General features: G+C 35.4%; 1 protein-coding gene across 1 annotated transcript in view; it reads left to right on the plus strand.

The window, feature by feature from the left end:
* The window catches only part of ATRNL1 (attractin like 1), a 443,329-nt gene that overhangs the window by 145,600 nt on the left and 274,045 nt on the right, over window positions 1-23,684 (plus strand). Inside the window, exons 27-28 of the mRNA XM_006778755.2 lie at window positions 11,356-11,417; window positions 21,202-21,280. Of these exons, the coding sequence (XP_006778818.1) occupies window positions 11,356-11,417; window positions 21,202-21,280 (141 nt within the window). The remainder of the gene's footprint in view (window positions 1-11,355; window positions 11,418-21,201; window positions 21,281-23,684) is intronic.

The following is a 23,684-nucleotide window of genomic DNA, read 5'->3' on the forward strand; positions in this document are numbered from 1 at the left end:
ATTAGACTGCTTGAAATTGTTCCTTGGCTTACTAATGCTCTATTCTTATTTTTTAACTAGTAGCCTTGCGTACGAATCCGTGCGCCAGTAGGTCGCTGCAGCCCTCCCGTAGATCTCCACCTGCTGCCCCACCCTCCTGTAGCTCCCCCTGCAACCCCTAGTAGCTTGTTGCTCTGCCCTCTCCTGTAGCTCTCCCCCGCTGCTTGTAGCCAGTAGGTCGCTGCCACCCTCCTGTAGCTCTCCGCCCACTGTCCCGCCCTCCTGTAGCTCCCCCACCTCCCTTTCCCCTCCCCGCTTCATAGTTTGCTGCTCTTCCACCTCCTGTAGCTCTCCACAGCTGGCTTGTACCTTCCTGATCCACCCTCCTGCTGATCTGTGATCTGGTCTTGATGCACTTGGTCATTACGCTTCAGGGTGTAATGGCTCATTAGCATATTCCTCTGTTATTATATAGGATTCATGATTTTTTCTGGGTTTCATTTTGCATACTTTTTATATATCTTCAAGTTCATTAAGCTTTTCTTTTATAGTGTTTAATCTGATATTAATCCCGTGCAGTGTATTTTTCAACTCAAGCATTATATTTTTTTATCTTTAGGGTTTTGACTAGTTTTTTTGAAAATGTCTTCCACATTTCTACTTAATATGCTTCATCTTTTTTCTGCCTTCTTAAACATATAGATTACAATTACCATAACTCTTAATGTCCTTATCTATAAATTCTGTCATTTGTGTAGTTTTGTGTTTCTTTCTGTTTAATTTTGCTCCTCCTTATGGCTCATATTTTGATTGGATGCCCAACATTCTGAATTTAACCATTTTGGGTGCTAGATATTCACCAATATTGATGTTTTAGCTTGGTTATGGGAATTTACTTGCAAACAAGTAAATTTGAACTTTTGAACTTTTCAAGGCTTATTTCTATGCTTTGTTATGGAGGAACAAAACAGCATTTAGTCTAGGGGTGATCACTTCACTCCTAGGCACTGCCTTCGTGGTGCTCTACTCTGTGACACTTGAATTACAAGATTTCGCACTCAGACTGGTGGGATCATAAACTGTTCCCAGCTTCATGTGCATTTTGAGGATTTTTCACTCTGCTCCTTTCAGATTATTGTTTCCCCAGCCTTGGACAGTTCCTTCACCAGTAAGTAGTATTCACCTGAAGGCTCAAGGGAGCCTTAGCAAAGCTCTGGAGCACTCTGGGGAGTTCTCTCATCTCCAGTAGACCACCCCTAAACGTTAGCTGCCTAGCCCGCCACATTCTCAGCTTCATCTCTTCAAATTGGGAAGTTCCTGAACTGCACCTGGGCTTACTGTCCTTTTGATGCAGCCTCAAAATCACAGTGATGCCCTAGCCGGTTTGGCTCACTGGATAGAGCGTCAGCCTGGGGACTGAAGCATCCCAGGTTCGATTCCAGTCAATGGCATGTACCTTGGTTGCAGGCACATCCCCAGGAGGGCGGGTGCAGGAGGCAGCTGATCGATCGATGCTTCTCTCTCATCGATGTTTCTCTCTATCCCTCTCCCTTCCTCTCTGTAAAAAATCAGTAAAATATATTTTTAAAAAAATCACAGTGATCACCATGCCAGCATGGTTCAGAGGTTGAAGGTTGACCTATGTATGAACCAGGAGGTCACGGTTTGGCATGGTTCAGAGGTTGAAGGTTGACCTATGAACCAGGAGGTCACGGTTCTATTCCTGGTCAGGGCACATGCCTGCATTGCAGGCTCGATCCCCAGTGCGGGGCATGCAGGAGGCAGCCAATTGATGATTCTCTCTCATCATTGATGTTTCTGTCTCTCTCTCCCTCTCCCTTCTTCTTTGAAATCAATAAAAAATATATTAAACAAACAAAACAGACACCACAATGACCTGAGGCATTTAAAGGCTCACCTCCTTTGTTTCCACTCAGGAATGATTGTCCTGTACTGCTTGATTTCTAGTGAATGAAAACGAGTGTTTCAGATATTTTGTCTTACTTACTAGTTGTTTAAATATGAAGATAAATCCATTCACTGGTACTCCATTTTGTGAAGAGATAGAAATCTTATGTAATTTTGAGTCAAAATAGTAAGTAGAATAAACATGGTAGCCATAAGCTAGTTCACCAGTTGAAGGGACAGTTACTGTAAATGTGGTTTTATGTTTACTTCCAAATTGTTTTATTTAGTAGCTTAGATTTATGTTTCCAGGCACTTTTCAGATAAATGGTAGTTAGGTTGCAGACATAGTTCTATATATTTTATATTTCATAATGACATTCTATTACAGATTCCAACGAGCTGCAACTTATGTGAAATCTTACAATCCATAGATGAAACTGTTCATAAATATTTAGGAACTACACTATGTAGAAGCAGTTATCTTAAAAAGTGGCTGAAATTAAACAGTAAAAAAACTTAATTCCAACTGAAAAATTTCCATCACACCATTGAGATACCAAGAATACTCTGTTCAAGAATAAATATCACTGTTTCTCCCCCCAAAGTTTTCAGTGAGTTTCCAACAAGTGAGAACATTGTTTGTGATAAAAATTAACATTTAAATTTTATGACCATTTTTACTTATTTTATTTTAATGTTTGCTTCAGTAGAGTCGCTGCACAGGGAGAGACCTTTGTGTGTATAGCCTTTCAACTTGTAAATTAATTCTTTTTAAAATATGCTGTAGCATAAAATGTGTGAATATTTAAATATTTAGTTATTTGTTTATGTAAAACATATGTGTATCATATCCTTTTTTTTTTTTAAAAACTCAGCCCAACAGGGAGTCCAATTTATTTTTATTTATTTATTTTTTTAAAATATATTTTATTGAGTTTTTACAGAGAGGAAAGGAGAGAGATAGAGAGTCAGAAACATCGATGAGAGAGAAACATCGACCAGCTGCCTCCTGCACACTCCCCACTGGGGATATGCCCGCAACCAAGGTATATGCCCTTGACCGGAATCGAACCTGGGACCTTTCAGTCCGCAGGCTGACGCTCTATCCACTGAGCCAAACCGGTTTCGGCTCATATCCTTTTTGCAACCAAAACATTACACACAGATTTTGCTTCAATTACTATCAGTAGTATTTTCATACTGAAAATTACCCATCACTTTTCTTTTGAGCACCTTTGGTTGTAGTGTTTCTCTGTATACTTGAGACTGAAGAGATCAATTTAAAAAGTATCACATAAGTAAGGAGAAGTTTTTGCTGATATATGAGAAAGTAGAAAAGTATTTCATTTGTCTTGATCCAATTTCAGTCTAATGTTACTGTTGAGATGAAACATTCTAGCATGATAATAGCTCTTTGTAAATTTCTACAAATAATGAGCAAAATGAAAAATTATAGTAATGGTATCTTCTGTATTTCATCAGTCAAATGCTAATCTAAACTAGTGCTTCTTGCAGAATTGTTAGAAATTGAACATTTATATAAATTTTTGGCTACACTTTCAAGCAGACGTAAAGTTTCAATCATACACAGGTCATTTTTCTAGATCTAGAGGATAAAACAGTATACAAAGTAGCCTTTGTCCTCGCATAGCTCTCGAAATGTACTGTCAGCAGTTTTTCCTGTGTAGATAAAGAAATTCAACTTTAAATGAGCTTTAAAGTGAAACAAGGGACATTCCAGCCTTAGAAATCAGAGCGAGAAAAGATGTCTTTTGCAACTTTAAGATCTCAGCACCCCCTCTCCTGATCAGATTACCTAAAATGTCATCCCTTTATAGTCCTTATACCGAGTTATACAAATAATTACTGAATTGTTAGTGTAATTGTTCTGTCTCTGTCTCTAGTTTCTGTTTCACATGTTGACCACATTCTACTTTAGTCAGTTTTATTGCATCCTAATTTAGTGTTTCTTCTACAGAGTTCAGGGATATACTTTGGTTTTGTTTCCTTCATAAAATGTTCTGAGCCAGTCACTTTAGGGGAGATGCGTGTGAATGGTATTTAAGAATTGGAGGTGCTCGGTGATATATCCAGCGCTGTGACTCTTACTGAGGTGATGGTGAAGTAGGAAAACTTCTTGGAGAAAGTTCTATGGAAGCAAGATTTTGAAGGATGAACAGGAGTTCAGCAAAAGGGCATGATGCCTGAGCGGGAATTCTAGACAAGATGGGTTTTTCAAAGTCACACAGATTTTTCATCAGAGATTAATGTTTCTGAAGTTATCTTATATTCACCTCACATTTATATTTCCTGATCAGTGTAATTACTATAGTAGTTAAGTAATTGATAAAATTGATTAGCAGTATCAAATACTGCTTCTCAAAATGATGCCAACCTAGTTTTCATGATAAAAAAAGCCTAGGGTGGGGGTGAACTGGGTGGAGGGGTGGAATGGGGGGAAAGGGAGGGGATATCTGTTATACTCTCAACAATAAAGACTACAAAATAATTGAAGCTTCAAAGAAAAAAGTATCTTTTAACATATAAAATACTCAAACTTACAACAATTTGGTGAATTTGGGGGAAAATTACACAGGGATATCTTTACCGGCACATTTGTATTGTAACTTACTTTTCAAACAATATGCATAAGATAAAACTCCCTCTTATCTAGTAGCTAACCACCTTATTTTGTGCTCAGATGGCTCATCGTTTATGTTCAAATCGCCAACACACTTGTGATGAAAATTTGCAGACAGCAGCAGCATTAGGATTCTGTTCTTTTTCTACTTGGTTCTGTATTAAATTAAACCACTATTAGTATCCCCATATAGTATCACCTATATAATACAGGTCAAAATTGCAAATTGAAGAATGATTCCTAGCATTATTATGATTTAAAAAATCAAACCTAGCCCTGACCTGTATGGTTCAGTGGATAGAGCATTGGCCTGCGGACTGAAGGGTCCCAGGTTCGATCCCGGTTAAGGGCATGTACCTTGGTTGAGGGCACATCCCCAGTAAGAGGTGTGCAGGAGGCAGCTGATCGATGTTTCTCTCTCATCGATGTTTCCAACTCTCTATCCCTCTCCCTTCCTCCCTGTAAAAAATCAATAAAATATATTTTTTAAAAAATCAAACCTAAATTATAATCAGCTTTCAAATTGACCTAATAGTGAGTTACCAAATCCCAGTTACTCAGAAACAGTAATTTCGATACAAACTAATTTAATTTAAATAGTGATGTATAAGTGTTAATGCACAGCATTACTGTAGAATGCAAAGTACTTAAGCTCTATGCAGTCTTTCTGTTTTAAAGTTATTAGCATTGCAGTTCAAATATAAGATTGGTTATGATAGGTAACAAATGTTCTAGAGATTGAGCAAAGGAAGGTATATCAAGTTTACACTATAATGTCAGAGATGAGTAATAAAAACAAAGACCATATTGCTGACAAAGCAGAAAGTATTTACAGAATATTTACAGGCCCTTAACAGAAAGGTTTGTTAACTCATTGTTTTTATTATTACTACTACAATAATTACTACTATAATATTATTACTATAATAAATTACTAATGTCATTTATTATAAGCAATAACATTGTGGGAATTAGATAAGATGACTTATGTGTAAAATGGGTTTCTAAGAAAATGACTTACAACGCATCTATTCAGTCTTTCCATTTGTAAAATGAATCTAAGTACTAAAGAAGTTCTCCCAGTGGCAAGTTTTTAAGTCATGAATTTCCCTTCTAAATCCAATTGAACTCTATAACAAAAATTAAGGAATTCTTGTTCAATATTCATATAACCACATAGATATTTGACATCATTATAAACTTTGATTGTATAAACTTCTAATGATTTTTATATAACATTGAGCAAACACTTCTATTTCTATATAATATTCATTATCATTTTTAATACTAAAATAATTTTAACCAGGTTCTGAAACTCCTTTGCATATTGTTGGAAATTTGGAGTTTTTAAAGAATAATGTAGCAATAAATATTGCGTGCTTTCACGTATGTGTCATATATATAAAAATGAGATACCACTACATATCTACTGCAGTGGCTAAGGATAAAAAGAATGAAAATGCCATGTACTGGTGAGGATTTGGAATAACTGGAAATCACGTACACATTAGTGACATGTAAAATGTAAAATGGTACAGTGACTTGGAAAACAATATTGCTTATTTTATAAAATGTATCCCACATTTACCATATGACCGATAGCTCCACTCCTAGTTGTTTTTTTACACAAGAGAAATGAAAACAGACTGCAGAAAGAGTCTTAATCACAAACATTTATAATTCTGTTATTCTTGAAACTCCCCAACTGGAAACAATTCATAAATATATCAATGGGAGCACGAATAAGCAAATTATGCTCTATACATTCTATGTGAAACTACTCAACAATAAAAATAAATGAAATATTTATACGAAGTAGTGACATGGACAAATCTTTGAAATACTATGTTCTGTGGCCCAGCTTGTGTTGCTCAGTGGTTGAGTGTAGACCTATGAACCAGGAGATCGTGGTTTGATTCCTGTTCAGGGCACATGCCTGGGTTGTGGGCTCAATCCCCAGTTGCGGGCGTGCAGGAGGCAGCCAATCCATGATTCTCTCTTATCATTGATGTTTCTCTCTCTCTCTCTCTCTCTCTCTCTCCTTCTCCCTTCCTCGTTGATATCAATAAAAATATATTTAAAGAAACAAAATAAAAGACTATGCTAAATGAAAGAAATCAAACATTAAATGTTACATACCCTATGATTCCTTTATATGAAATTGTATAAAAAATAAAGACTGTTGTGATAAAAAGGAGATAGAAGTTTTAGGGTCTATGGAGGGGCTCCATTGCAGAGGCAAAGGACATCTACCATGTGGTTTTAATTAAGTAACTTTGTAAAAGTTGCCAAAATTCAATAAACTATGTATTAAAATGGAATTTAATTGTGTTTATATTATACCTCAATGAAGATATTATTAGCCTGTAATTGTGAGTGTATTGCAAATGTTATGATCTTTCCAAATATGAAATATTTGAGTATTTATGTCACTACATCTAAGAAATGGCAACATTTCAAGAGAGAAAATATTTTATTTAAATTGCATTCATCTCAGATTTCCCATATGATGCACTTGCTTGAAATCCAAAATTAAAATGGTATCCCTGAAAGTTATACTACAAATTAAGCAATCCTCTCAACTTTAAAAATATTTAATACTCATTTAAAAAATTAACAGACCAAAGCTGTACCTTCACATAATGTCATAATCTCTAAGAGCCAATTTTAAATATGGATGCATGATTTATTTTATTTGAGTCATTTCCTACGAGGTTAACTGTAAGAATATAGTAAACAATATAAATCAATAGAGACATTAAAATTCTTAAAGTAAAACCCATTGAAACCAAAATAAAATTAAAGTTTGTATAAATTCTTCATAGTGAATCAAGATAAAATAATGAATAGTAATAATTTTAAGTTTTGTGTATGTGTGAATATAGGTAGAAAATAGATTGGAGACTGATCAGCAAGTATATATTCCCTTCATTTGTAAACCTGACTTTCATGTTACCATAATTGACGATTTCTCTTTTTCTCCCATTTTCCCAAACATCCTCTTAAACCAAAACTTTAACTCTCTATATTTACAACCTGTATTGAAAATCACAAGATTCTAAAAAATGGTTTTATAAGCATAAATTGAGTATAGATTTCTATCTAAGCCATTAGTCTTATTGGTATATGTTATTGATTTATGAATTAAAACTTGAGACTCTTCAGGAAACCTCAAAATATGCTAATACTATAATGAAGAACAGGTAACATTACACATGCAAATTTTTATGCTGTCATTTTAAAGGATCTATTTTAGCATTTATAAATGTTTTTTTAAAATATATTTTTATTGATTTCAGAGAGGAAGGGAGAGGGAGAGAGAGAAACATCAATGATGAGAGAGAATCATTGATCGGCTGCTTCCTGCACGCCCCTACTGGGGATTGAGCCCGCAACCCAAGGCATGTGCCCTTGACTGGAATTGAACCTGGGACCCTTCAGTCTGCAGGCCAATGCTCTGTCCACTGAGCAAAACCAGCTAGGGCTGTAAATGTCTTTTGAAAAATGTTAAACAATATCCTTTAACTTCAGCCAAAATGATTTTGAAAAAATATATGTTTTAACTTCAAGTAATATATTTTAGCTTCAAGTAATATCTTTTAACTTCAAGTAGTATACAAGTAGATATAAAGTTTTACTGTATTTTAACTGACATAATCTTGATATAAAAGTAATTCTTATTTTCTTGTACAGCTTGACCTTTAGTTAAAATGAAACTGTTTTAAGACTTTTTATTTAGAACTTTGAGATATATATCTCCAGAAGTTACTGCGATTTATTTACTAAACACTTATAAGTTAAAATTCTAGGTTCTTTGCTAGTAGCTAGGAAGGTGTGGCTGAACATTGTAATGCCTGACTTCAAATATCTTGAAGTCAAGTGAAGGGAAAAGAAAGGTAAGCTAATTACCACAGTACATTGTGATACTCAGTGTACAGGTCTTAGGAGAGTGTAGAACATAAGAATTAGAGTTCCTAATGCATTGATTTCCATTTTAGCTCTACTGCATATTGCATGTGTAACCTTTAAACCTTTATTTCCTCATCTATAAAATGGATTTAATGACATTACCTATTTTATGTAATACTTCTGTTGCCAAAATAAATTAGAAATATGAAAAGCACTTAGCCAGGGCCTGGGCAATAGTCACTTAGTTGGGTTTTTGTTGTTTTTGTTTTAATAGTACTGTTGTAGAAGTATGGGGTAGGGGCGACAGTAGTACAATCGAGGCCACCAAAGAGACAGGATCTAGGGTAGAACTGCCAGGCAGTGAATCATTGGAACAGTTCCAATAAGGAACAGAGGTTGATAAAGGATGGCAAATATTGGAAACTACTAATACTGTTATCTGATCAGACTAATGTCAATGCCCTGGGTAGAGAAAGAAGCAGGGGCCATATTTTGTAAGTTGGACTCCAAGCTAAACGTGATGGAAAACACCAAGGAAATTTAAGCAGGGGAATGAAGGACTGTGAAGAGGGGAATTACAGAAAATTCTTGCAGTTTTAAAGAGAATTTTTTGTTAGCTAGGTGAAGAGTGACCAGATGTTATGAAATTGAAGTCAAGGAGACCAGTTATGTTTTTGCATTGAAGCAGGAGGAAAGTTGTAAGTTCCTTTACTAAGGCATTTATTTGCTCTAAAAATAATTAAATCCACTAAATTTTCATAGACAATACTCAAGGATTTATAATCATCGTAATATTTATACAGAATTGGCTAGTATGTTTATTCTTCATGTTTACATCCAGAAATAGGTTTTATTCTATCTTTTAAATATTATAATTTTCTATTTAACTCCATTTTTGAAATATTACTTTATTAGAAATGATACATATTATGTTAGTATGTATAATAACATAGTAATATGTTATTATCTGTAGGAAGTTCATGCTTATTGGGATATATTATCATAGTTAAGTAATGGGTAATTTAATCTCCAGTTTGCTTTAAATTCTTTAAAAAAATCCTATATACTAGTAATAAAAGGCTAATATGCAAATCGACTGAACGGTGGAACGACTGGTGGAACGACCAGTTGCTGTGGTGTGTACTGACCACCAGAGGGCAGACACTCAATGCAGGAACTACCCCCAGCTCGCAGGCCCCAGGCCAGCCAAGGGTGCCAGCGGGGCCCCTCGATTGCCCCGCTGGTTGCCCCACAGATGGGCCCTGATTGCCAGCCAGGCCTAGGGACCCTATCTGTGCATGAATTTCATGCACCGGGCCTCTAGTTAATAAATAAGAACCTAATGCAGTGATGGCGAACCTATGACACGCATGTCAGAGGTGACACGCGAACTCATTTTTTTGGTTTATTTTCTTTGTTAAATGGCATTTAAATATATAAAATAAATATCAAAAAGATCAGTATTTATTTTACTATGGTTGCAAAGATCAAAAAATTTCTATATGTGACACGGCACCAGAGTTAAGTTAGGGTTTTTCAAAATGCTGACACGCCGAGCTCAAAAGGTTCACCATCACTGACCTAATGCGATCTTGAATTACTTGCCTGAAACATCATCCAGTTGTCTTTGAGATATTACTAGTTGACTAACTTCCATTATGTTGGCATTTTGCAAGACTATAATCTAAATAGTTGTTTGAAAACCTCTTTTTTGCTTTGTTAGATGAATTGGATAATTTTAGCGCATCCCTTTATATTTTCATTTATTTCAAATACAGTGGGGCCTTGACTTACGAGTGTCCCGACTATGGGGTTTTTTGAGATCCGAGCCATCTCTCGGCCGATTTTTTGCTTTGAGTTGCGAGCTTAAATTCAGGTTACAAGCCAGCTTCAGATACCCCACCGCTAGTTGGCGCAGCGAATGTCACAGTGAACGCCAAAACATCAGCCCAGCATCATGTGTCATTGTAATGGTGAAAATTGATTTGACATACGAGTAATTTGAGTTACAAGCTCCATCACAGAACAAACTAAACTCGTAAGTCAAGGCTCCACTGTATATCAGAATTTATGGCAATCGGGCATTTGCACAAACACAACAATTTGTCCTTCATAATCAGAACAAATAAGAATTCTGTTATTTTGTGGTAATTATCAAACTATTAATCTACTTCTTTATCCAAATGTGTGTAATTCAGACTTTTTATTTAAATCACAAATTCAAAATGTTGATTGTTATCATTTAATGAAAAACGTAGCTTTACTTAATTTCAGGTTTTAGATTTTGAGCATGTACTCAATGTGAATTTGCATTCAAGCTTAAATGAACAAAATATATTATCATCAAATGGACAAAATATATCATCTCTGTTGCTGTAGTTTCAGCTAGCTCAGTATTTTAGCACTCACTTTATCAATTATTTGGGAGCTGTTTAAAAACAGGGCAAATTAAGATATTATTAAATATTAACATTAGTTGGTCTCTTGAGTTGATTAACTTTTGAATAATTATTGGATAACATGTATAAAATCATTACAGAAAAGGGAATGCCTAAGGTACATTTATGTAGGCTAAAGTTGTAAAAATCACTTTAATTGTGACTTGAAAAATCTTGTTGTATTTTTCGTGGGAATGACCTTTGGACCAAAATGGGTACATGTTGATTATCTGTAAAGGGTCATGTCATTAGCCAATAGAAATCTTTCTACATTAAAATCTAATTTTAACATTTTTGGGTGAGAAACTTTCCAAACTACAGATTTAGGGTGTTGTTACTGATTTTGATTCCAGCATGAATGATTTATAATATGGTGATCAATGGTCTTAATCATTTAAAAATATTGTATTTACAAATGCCATGAAACTTTACTATATTTATTCAGTAAAATTTAGACTTTCTTTTATTTTGATCTTTCAGATTGCATTTTCACAACACAATACAATCATGGATCTTGTGCAGTTTTTTGTCACCTTCTTCAGGTAATTTGCTTTAATTGACTTCGATTTATTAAATCTGTATTTTGAAATATGTAAGTCTGTTAGGTAATTTATCAAATCTTTAATCTTAAAATATCATATATTGTATCTTGAATAGTTTTATATGCTTAAATATATGTCACAGAGCAGATGAAACATACTTGCAATATACTTTTGCAAGATTATTTTACTTTTGGACTACTTAATAGAAAGTGGGTTCAGTGGAATGAGGATACCTTCGGGTTCCCCTGACACATAAGAACAGTACACTCACCATATTGATTAGGTACATCTCCTAGAACGAAATCAATTCAATGACTTCTTAAAGAAATTATCATATGTGTTTAGCAATGTGCTAAAATCTGTAGGGAATAGGAACAAGCATGTATTTTGTGTTCTCAAAGAGTTTATAATCTGGAAGTACTAAATATAACTGAATAGAGCATCATTCCCTAGGACAGTGATGGCGAACCTATGACACGCATGTCAAAGGTGACATGCAAACTCATTTTTTTTCTTTGATTTTTCTTTGTTAAATGGCATTTAAATATATAAAATAAATATCAAAAATATAAGTCTTTGTTTTACTATGGTTGCAAATATCAAAAAATTTCTATATGTGACACGGCACCAGAGTTAAGTTAGGGTTTTTCAAAATGCTAACACGCTGAGCTCAAAAGGTTCGCCATCACTGCCCTAGGACATGAGTTATTCGAGGTAGCAACAATCCTATATAATAAAAGCCTAATACGCTAAGTTTCCTGTCAACTGGTTGGCTGTTCAACCAATCAAAGTGTAATGTGCTAATGATATGCTAAGGCCACTCAACCGCTTGCTATGATGTGCACTGATCACCAGAGGGCAGATGCTCCGACTAGCTTGCTGCTGGGGTCCAGCCGATTGGGACTGAGTGAGACGGGTCAGATACGCCCTGGAGCCCTCCTACATTCCCTCCCTGGCTGGCCAACCTCCTGCGTCCCTCCCTGACCCCGTGCAACGGTGGGGTTGCTTGGCCTGGCCTGCACCCTCTCTCAATCTTGGACCCATCAGGGGTTGTTGGAGAGCTGGTTTCTGCCCAATCCGAGAGACCCCGCTGATGCACGAATTTGTGCACTGGGCCTCTAGTAGGTTCATAAAAAGGGATTGCATAGTTAAACAACTTTGGAAAATGTATACTAAGGTTAAGTAGGGCCCTTTTAGTTTATTTTTAGCTTACATTGCTTCTCAGAGTTCTTAATATGCTAATTCACAATGTATCTTTCTAAAAAAGAGGCTAGACCAGTGATGGCAAACCTTCTGAGCTCGGCGTGTCAGCATTTTGAAAAACCCTAACTTAACTCTGGTGCCGTGTCACATACAGAAATTTTTTGATCTTTGCAACCATAGTAAAACAAAGACTTATATTTTTGGTATTTATTTTATACATTTAAATGCCATTTAACAAAGAAAAATCAACCAACAAAATGAGTTTGCATGTCACCTCTGACACGCGTGTCATAGGTTCGCCATCACTGGGCTAGAGCTTGAAGATTTCTCAAAGCATGAAAACCCTTTTTCCTGGGAGTCAAATGAAGTGCTGGGTTAGGAGAAGCAGTTGAGTCTCCATTTTATGGGATCTTAGATCATCTGGGCTGGGAGCAATGCTATTTTTGTTAACATGATGATGATGTACACAACTATGTGGGTCCATCAGGTGCCGTTGTGCAAACTAGATAAATGTGTCTCCTCATCTGGCAGACCTAGTCCCTCATCACAGCACACAACTTTACAGGCAGACAGAGTGCAGTATGAATTTTGACCTTCACCAAGGTGGCAGAACTGGCTAGTACAGTAATAAGAATCTTCCCAACCCAACACAGATGCCATGCCATGCACTTGCCTAAACACCACAGTAGCCATTATTGTTTATCTCGCCCAGACACGCATACAGTGCTTGAATTTCTAATGTGCTCCCCACACAGGTCAGCAAGCACTTTCTGTGAAGGGCCAGATAGTAAATATTTCAGTAGTTGAGGGCTGTGAGGTCTCTGTTGCAGGGACACAACTCTGATGCTAAAGCAGCCATAGCCAATGTGGAAACAAACGGGGAGGCTGTGCTCCAGTAAACCTTTATTACAAAACAGCTGGTGGGCAGACACTGCCTGGGACACAGCGTGCCCAGTTCCGATCTGCCTCATGCCTGAGTGGCTTTAATGACAGCACACGCACCAGCTCCCGAGATAGCATTTCCTATCTCCAGATAACTAATCGTTCTTCATAATTGAGATGAAATTCGTGTCCCTGTAATATCTCTTCTAATGCATCCATATGGGCCCATAGAAAGGCGAATCGCTCCTCTCCATTTACAGCCCTTCCGTTTTCTATACTCTTTTCTCAAGTTTACACATCCCTTGCTTATTAATCCATTTCTGTTGTCAACACCTTTGCCATGGTGGTCACTTTGCTCTGAAAACAGTCATGTTTGTCTATGTCCCTTGAGAAATTATAATTTACAATGTTGAATGCATATATATGTGTGTGTGTGTGTGTGTGTGTGTGTGTGTGTGTGTATATTACGTGTGTACCATTTATTTATGCTTTAAATGTCTTTTAAAAGTGAAATTTGAGGAAACATCTTAAATATACTTAATGTTTTATGACTTTGTACTTGTGAATATAAATGGATTTCGAGGCTATAGTTATAATACATTTTGGAAAGTATTAGAAGTTGTAATCAAATGAACATTATTTAGTGCATCAAAGTAAACCTGTTTCTGATGCAGAATAGTGAGGATGGAAATATACTGGGAAGTTCAGCTCTGTAAAATTTCACAATGCTGAATATATATGTAAATTATTTAAGGTTTTATTGGAAGCTTTTGAATTTGTGTGCATAATTAAATTTAAAAATTCTTCTATTAAATAAAAGCAAGCTAGCATTAATATGTGCCATGTCTTAGAGGTCTCATTTATTATGTTTTCCTCATGGACAAAGTGGAAAAAATACTCTAATCATTGTGTGAGATAAAATATATTTGACGTTTATTTTGTCATTTAAACCTGTTTCAGAAGTGAAGTGTAAATTAGTATTAAAATTTTCTCATTGTTAAGAAAAAACATGGACAGAATATGTTAATTTTTAGTTTTGTTTTTTGAAATAAGGCCACTGATATATTTTAGGAGACCTCTCACCAGAATCGCCTTTTTAAATCCATGTTTCCCTTCCCAGTCTCTTCATAGCAATCTAGGATTTTTCTAACATGCACCTCAAAATTCCTCCGACCTTTACCCATTACCTAGTTCTAAAGCTACCTCCCCATTTTTAGGTAATTGTTACAGTGGCCCCCAATGCTTGGTACCAAAATCAGTCTTGGTCTGCTCATGCTGCTGTAAAAAATACCAAAGACTGGTGGATTAAACAATAGGAATGTGTTGCCTCTCAATGCTGGAGACTGGAAGGTCAGTCTAAGTAAGATCAGGTGCCTGCAGGGTTGGTTTCTGATGTCAGCTATGTTTCGGGCATGCAGGTGGCCAGCCACTTTGTCGCCGTGTGTTCACATGGCCTTTGGCCTTTCCTGAATGTGTGTGCGCGGAGAGGGGGAGAGAGCGAGCTCTATGGCTCTCGGGTGTCTGTGGCTTCTTATAGGACCATTATTCCTGTGGATCAGGGGTGCACTCTTATGATTTCATTTAACCTTAATTACCTCCTAAATTCCTGACTCCAAATATAGTCACATTGGGTGTTAGGATTTCAACAGCCAAATTGGGTCAGTACAATTCAGTCCTAGCAAGGAGTTTAAAGTCCATTTAGTCCCATTGTTGTTTGTCAGCATTTTGCAGTAAGTTTTCTGTTAGCTGCATTTGAACTCATCTCAACTGATAGAGCACCCTAAGGTCCGGTTGATTCTTGCTTAATAACCCTCAGGAACTTTGTACCACTCTACGTTGTGAGCATATTGTTTCCCCATTTTCACCCAGGAGGCTTTGTTAGTTTTTCACCTTTGTCAATCTGATAATTGAAAGAAGTAAATTTATTTTTGCACTGTACAGGTCCTTTTTTTTTGCATTCTAAGTTAGTGATTTATTTTTTAACATTTTACTTGGTTAAAAAAAAAATCCTTCAAGCATTTAGGAAGATATTTTTAAAACCTTTGACAGACATTTTCCAGAGTAGCAGTTATTAGGAAATATTTTTTTAAAAAAATAATATGTTTCTGTATTTCAACACAATTCCCTAGTTTGTAAAATTTTTAGTTGAAATAAAAGATTAATATGCCCAAATTGTCTTTTAAAATATTATTTAAGACTTGAGTTTTATGCTCAATTAACCTCAAATTGCTGTAAAATAGTGACAATATTATCGCTTTTTGCATTTGGCCAACTAGATTACCACCAGAGGGTATTTCTTTGTCTCCCAAGGCCTGCTTTACAATATAACCTATCTCACACTATGCTATTTTATTGAATTCTCTTTAATTTTCCCTAAATGAGAATACCTAATGAGCTCCATGTTTTTATTTCATTTTAAGAATCCCTTCCATAATGACCACTTTATGAAGGTTAAAATCAAATTATTGAAATATCTCCCCTAAGTTCCTGTGCTTTCCTTTTTTATCCCTGTAGCTTACATGCTTGCTTTTTAATGTTTCCTTTCTTCTCTTTTTTTCCTATTTCCATTGGGGGGTTTTACCAAAGGATGACGAACCTTTCAGATCTTCTGATACTATTACACAGCATTTTTTAAAAAGAAAGCTCAATTACCCCCCTGCCCCCACATCTCTGCCAAGGAGCTATAAAACACTGTATAATATAATAGGAAAAAATCTGAAAGAAAGCAATGAAACATTTCTCTCAGATAAACTTACCACAATACCAGATCGTAGGATGCTAAAACTTGACATTGCCCTTAAGAATTTTGTCTTAAAAATATATCAGGGAAAAGCTAACTGGAACAGATAAACCCATAAATATCAGTCCTTTTGCGTAATTCAAGTTTTTTACTCACGTAGAGTCCAGTGGGCAGAAAGGAGGCAGTGGGAGGGACAGGGTGGTGTGTGGGGCACCGCCCATCGAGGAATCCAGACTGATGGGAAGTCTGGTGTTCTTCAGGCCCCGGGTTGTCCGTGGAGACTGGTGTTTTCTGTTAGTCGCCAAGGGATGAGTGTAACCTTTCAACAATGCTGGATCCACTTGTCAAGAGATTTTGCTTGCTTGTTTTTTTATGAAGCAAGCGTTCTTAATAGATTGTTTTTGTTTTAAATGTAGATGTTTAAAAAGAACTATAATTTTTACTTGCAATGTAACTTATTACAAATCAAGAACACTTACGAAGTATTACCTTGATATAAGGCTAATAATGCCAAAGAAGACCTTCCATGTCAGAAAAATGATAAGATATTCAAATCAATTAAAGAACCAATTCCATTCACTTAGAGAAAGTTTAAGGACAACTACTACTTGCCAGAAACAGATATATTTCATTGGGTTTTAAATAATTTTTGGAGATTATTGGAATATTTTCTTAATTTATTTATTGATTTTACTAACCAATTTATTTATATCATCATGAGCTCTAATCTAATATCGATTAGCATAGAGGGTTAGCTGCAAACCTCTAAAGTGTGTATCTCCTTCTCGGAAGAGGTTGAAATGATGAAAACTGAACATTTTTATACTGGGTTTCTGTGCCAGTATGAAGTGGAAGTCTTCGCTTGAGTCATGAAATTTAGATCAGAAAGACTTGGAGAAACTCAGCAAGTCTTCATATTAAATTGAATCTCTATCATGTAACTATTTTGACTGAGAAATATTGTGAATTACAGATCGTCAAACAAAAATCTGTTTTGCTATTTAAGTAGTATCTAATTAATATAAGTGACTTTTAGTATATGTACTGTTATCTACTACTTGCAGATATTCTGCAAGAATCAGCCAATAAAATTTGGTGTCTGAGTATGAGGGGTGATAAGATTGAATGTGGTTTTTTACATTTTAGCTAAAAAGTAATGGTGAGAAAGAAGTTGGAAGAAAGGGGAGAACTTGTAACCAAATACTTTTTAAGTTAAGCATTTTACTTAAATTCTCCATGAGTTAGCATTCTCATCTTTCAAATGAGTACATAACAGTATCCAGGGCCTATCATGTGTGATTATGGCAATTAAAGTAATACGCATGTAACACACCATAGTGCTTGGTCCATAGATGTTAGTTGCTTTTATTTATTTATTTATTTATTTATTTTTCTAGTTTGCTTTTAAATTAGTTGCTGGTATATGTTGCTACACAGAACTCATTTTTATGTGGTTGGGTTTTTATTTTTATGAATATTTTTCAGAAGTTCAGTTTGAACATGGTAGGTTGGAGGTGGTATTTATATCTATAATGTTAAAATTCTTAGGGTGATAATGGTAGGAGTGATTTCCAGATGAATAGATCCTTGGACTATATTTAAGTATCACTTCTCAGTACCCTATTATAACAGTTACAGGAAAGTGCAGCACTGTGGTTTCTCAGCATTGTTAGCATGTTGATCTGGAAAAATGTTGGTGGTGAGGGGCTGGCCTGTGTATCCTACATCCCACTGGACACCCACCAAGTGGTAACAACCAAAAATGTCTCCAGACACTGCCAAATGCCCCTTCGAGGACAAACTCTCCTGATTGAGAAGTTCTGGAGTAGAGGCAATCATGTAGGCTTTTTCAAGTATATAAAGAAGTTTCAGCACATAGAAGAGGGAATAGACTGACTCAGTGTAACCCAGAAAACAGAAGGAGCACTGATTGAGAAAGACAATTTAATAGAAGGATATTTCCATAGTTGAACTATGATATAGTTAAAGCTCAAAATAGAATGCATTGACTTGTAAGGCAGCTTCTGAGCCACGAGTATTTAATTAGGAGCTGGGTCTATCAGAATTCTGCTGAGAATTTCTTTTCTGGGAAGGAGTTTGAACTAAATAATCTCTTCGATGCTCATGTTTTGGCAGGTCTGTCTAATGATACAGACTTGAAAATCATTGCCAGTGAGGTCAGAGTTGAAGGCTTGAAAATAACTGAGCTCTCTCTCTGAGAGCAAGAGAAGATAATAGCATGGTTGCTGTGAACTGAGTTTTGAGGAATGTCCATAATTTAGCAGAGGGCATCTGGAATGCAACCTGCCTTCATTGACCCTGTAATGTGTCAGGAAGGATGCAGGGGGACCAAGGAAATACAGTATTCAGACCAAGTTTCAAAGAATGGATGGTTGGGATTGTCAGTTGAGAAGTGAAAGTCAGTTGATTGAGAAAAGACCAGTGTATTTAATTATTTGAAAGTCATGGTGAGGAAAGTGTCCTATAAACTGTTCAGTGTTATATACACATTAATCATTCTTAATCTTAATATTTTTATTAGCTCACAAGCCAGATGTCAGATTCTAAACAGTTAAATAAAACTAAATTATGAGGCATTTGACATGGAGGTGGATGCATTGACCACATGCTCGGTAAAATAGAGGAAGCTACAGGGCCAGTAAAGCAGGGGTATTGTTTTTATTTTTTGGAGGTAGGGGACTTGAGCACTGTGGAAAGTTTAAATTAGGATGAAAACAAGTTTATAAATATTAGAAGAGATAATTGTATAAAGCATAAAAAGGTACCTCAGAGGTGGAAAGGTTAGGGTCACAGGCTTTTTTTTTCTTTTAATCTTCTTTTGATAATGAAGCAATCATTAGAGAATGTGTATGGAAATAGAACTGTTGTGAGGTGGTGGGTAAGCTCACAGCTCCCAACAGATGGGGAGGAAAGCGTGTGAGGCTGTGTTTGAATTTTGATACTATGACTTGCTCTTTGTGCGACTATATGCTATTGACTTTGAACTCTGAGCGTTGGATTCTTCTTTTCTAAAAAAACGAATAATATATGCTATCTGCAGCGTTCTTATGAAACTGCAGGCAATGATCAATGTAAGGTGTCTAGCACAGTACCTGAAGGTGTTCAGCATTCATGGAGAGGCGCTGGAATTGTCTCTCATCATCATTGAAGGATATGCTAAAGTTTCTTCAAGTGAGACAAGGAGAAAAAATGTATTAAAAGTCTTGAAAAGTGTGGAAAGTGTCAAAAATTTCACTGCTTATGAGCAAATCAGTTGATGAGTGCTAGGATTATTAGTTAAGGACGAGGACCAGGATTTTTATAGTGACCAGTCAATTTGTAGCGACTCAGGTCTTCTCGCTTCTGTATTTTTGCACAGCTTAATGTCTGACCACAGAGCAAAGGAAGAGAAAATAAACATTGATTGATTAATTGGATTCACCTAAACCTTTAATTGAGAAAATAGTGGCCCGGTGCATGGATTCGTGCACATTGAAAGGAAATTAATTAGAAGATTCGTGCAGTAATTATGTTACTGCAAAAAATTACATGTCAAAATAGTATATATAATATAGTAATTATAAAATTAAAATACAAAATACGTTAATATGTATCGTGCATGCATCAGTCACCCTTTATTTTTAAATTGCCAGTGTGTGTCATATGTACCGGCCGGTCATTCAGACATTCAGATGGTTGGACGGATGTATAGTCAGTCACTTAGCATTATATATATATATATATATATATATATACACACACATAGATTTGCCAGTCTCAAAATACAAGTATTCTGTATCAGAATAGGTTCTTGAATATTGTAACTAATATGTATAGACCACATGCATAAACGTTTAACTCAGTGATTCCCAAAGTGGGAATCCACTGCAGCGATCCGGGGTGGGGGTGGGGGGGGGTGATGGCCACAGGTGCATTTGTTTTTATTTTTTTTGTATTACCTTTCTATTCTGAGTTCAATAAATAGTTTCATAATTTCAAACTTCAATGTTTCTAATTTACACCTTTCTTTACTATATTTTACGAAAAAGGTAGAAACATTAATACATATATCTTTCTGTTTAATTGTTATTAAAATTTTTTAAAAAATTAATTTCCAGGGGGCGCTGAGTAATATTTTTTCTGGAATAAAATATTTTATTTGGCGGTAGGCCAAATAAGTTTGGGAACCACTGGTTTAACTGAATAATTTCCTATTTTAAATGTTAGCATATACTAGGGTTTCTAAACTTCAGCTCTACTGACATTTTGGACTAGATAATTCTTTGTCTTGGGGCAGTCCTGTGCATTGTGGGATATTTAGAAGCATCCCTGGCTGTGCTCACTAGATACGAGTTGCACCCCTCCCAGTTGTGGAAATCAGCAATGTCTCCAGCCACATGTGCCCTGGGGGTGGACAAAGGGCTAAAATATCTCCAGTTGAGAACCACTGAAATATTTTCATATCAAAAATAGTCTCTAGTAAAGATGAAATGAATGAACATGTGAAATTAGAATTTATAAAATTGATGATAACTTAACAATTCTAAATAGATTTCTGTTGCTTTTTAAGACCAGTAGAGTTATAAGTTTACTTTTTTTTTCTGAGAGAAGATAGATTACAATGTATAGCAAGGAATGTAAATAATTTTTCTACCTGTATACTTTATTTTACTTGAGAAAATTTTTAGCCCTAATTTATCCTTTTTTGCTTGAATTATTTACCAAGGCAAAGTGATTACTTCTCTATATACAGGGTAGGGCAAAAGTAGGTCTACAATTGTTTGTAAGGAAACTAATACAATGATTAATAAATAATACAAGAATAAACTCTGTGCTTTGCATACTCATAGTTGTAACCCTACTTTTGAACCTGCCTGTATATATTTAAATCCTCTGCATATTCTTTTATTACATGTCTTCACCTTTTTAAGCAGCAGTTATTTGTGTTTTGTTTTCCAGTTGTTTTTTGTCCTTACTATTGGTGGCTGCAGTGGTCTGGAAGATCAAGCAGACGTGCTGGGCTTCTCGGCGGAGAGAGGTATCAGTGATAGCATTTAATCTTTTATTTAAAGATTCAAGCAAACATATGGGTCTCTATTCCTTAATTAACATGCTTCTTTAAAATATAGGTTTTCACATCAGTTTTATTTATTAAGATTGAACAAGTCAGTCTTGTATTTTTAAAGTTTCAGAACAAACTTTACCAGTCACTTTAAGGCAGCATGTGTAGAAGCAGTAGTTAGTTGTAAAATGTTTTCTTTTAAGTCGTGTTAGCATGGATAGTGAGTACAAATATTCTGTTGATAAAATGATAGGCACTCTCTTTTACTTAGGTAATTAGTTATACTGTAAAACCATAATTTATTTTAATAATTGTCTGTTGCAATTTCAGATAAAAATTTGAATGACAGTTATTTAGTTTTGGTTTTTATCTCCCTGATTTTGTTTTTGGAAATCAAACCTTTTCCATTTCATGATTATCTGATAGTGCAAGTATGTTTGAAGTGCACCTCAGTTTGACACATTTCTGTATAAGAATTGATTATATTTAGTGTAATCCTAATACTCTTTCAAAACTGATGCTATAAATAAATTTGATAAATACAGTTTCATATTAGCCAACTGAAAGGAAAAAAGAAATGTAATAATCTGAGGAGCGTAAGTATGTAGCAGATTTATTGTCTGTACTTCATGTAATAAAAAGCTTTCTGTTTTAACAGTATTGTTATATTACATTAGTATTAATATTTGTTTTCTATTATTAGTATTCTCTTTGCTATTACATTTCCTAGTATAATCTTGCATGTATAATCGTGCGTAATAATATAAAGGGGCCCTATATTTACATACCTTGTTTTTTCCACATGCTAAAAGATTATATTTCCAGCTATTTAAAAGTAATCCAGAGTTTTGTAAGTTACAGAATTTGTGAGTTTTTTCTTAATTATTTTTTTATTTTCAAACATCTATCAAAGCTCAGCGCCTAAAAACTTGACACCTTTGCACCACAAATTAATTATTCATCTAACTCTCTCTGCCTCTCTGATTACTATATGTGGCCGATGCAGTATCAATGAGTATAGGCTAGTTATGACCCTCTGATAAAAGTAATTTAATTGAAAAGGAGCTAATTAAATATAAATATATAAATATTTGACAAGAAGTATAATTCTGTGTGGAGATAACCAGTAGGAACAAACATCTTAGACAACCTATTAAGGTGAAATTATAGATTCACAAATTGAAAAACAATTGGCAGGTAGAAAGTGTTAACAAAGGTCTTCTTGAAGGAATATGGTAAGTGACATTTATGTCCCTAATCATTAGAAGAGAATTCAGGATCAATTAGGAATCCTGGGTTTCCACTTCATCATGAGTAGCAACATTTAAATATCTGGTTTCTAAAGTTTATCAAATGCATCTGTAATAATCGTGGGTTGTGAAAAGATCAATATGGCATTAAGTGGCTTCTGTGTGGGTTTGTTGTCTAATTGAACTTTGTTTTCTCCAAAGAGAAAGGATTGCACTGTATAACTAATTCCCACTTGAGGGTTCCTGGAACTCTAGGAATGTTTGTATGTGATAACTAAAGTTTAGAAATGGTATTAAATATTTGAGAAGACTAACGTGAATAGTTTATTTTCTTATTAAACTCAAACTTCTCAAAATAACTAATTGCTTTTGGTTAATATTATATAAACTCAATGTAGTGATGTTGTTTATTGTATGTTATTAGAAGCTCTGGGAAGCTGATATTACTTTAGTTAAAAAATAAAAAAATATGAATTTATCTTTTGATTAAAAATTCAAATCTCTCCAAATACATGTTGCATATGGAGAGAACAAGGGAGAAATAGGAAGGGAGAACTAGACTAGGGACCACTGGGCCCGTTCTGATCTGTGCTTCTAAATATTCCCATGTCCTCTTGTTACTCCGTCAGTTCAATGCTCTTCTTCTAAAACTCATCTAGTTTTTGTTAAAGAATATGGTAATAATGTTTGCATTTAATATGCTACCTATACTGAAATACAAAATCTGTGAAAATCTGTCTTGTTGAGAGGTCCTCCCATATCCTATCTAATAAAAGACAAAAAGGGTAATTAACCATACCTCCACTATGCTTCCCATTGGCTAATCAGGGCGATATGCAAATTAACTACCAACAAAGATGGCAGCCGGCAGCCGTGCAGCTGAAGTGAACATGAGGCTTGCTTGCTCCAGTGATGGAGGAAGCCAAGGTTCCCTGCTTGCCGCGGCCCGACTCTGAGCTCCGGAAGCAATAATGTTTCAATTATAGAAGCTAAACAAACCCCAGATACCTGCTTTCAGCTGGTGGTGGCCATGGAGCTGGAGCGCCAGTGACGGCAACAATGTTTCAATTATAGAAGGTAAATAAATCCCAGAATAAAAAAAAAAAAGAAACAAAGGAGAGGCTGGGATC

The sequence above is a fragment of the Myotis davidii genome, unplaced genomic scaffold (assembly GCF_000327345.1).
Source record: "Myotis davidii unplaced genomic scaffold, ASM32734v1 scaffold107, whole genome shotgun sequence".
NCBI classification, from domain to species: domain Eukaryota; kingdom Metazoa; phylum Chordata; class Mammalia; order Chiroptera; family Vespertilionidae; genus Myotis; species Myotis davidii.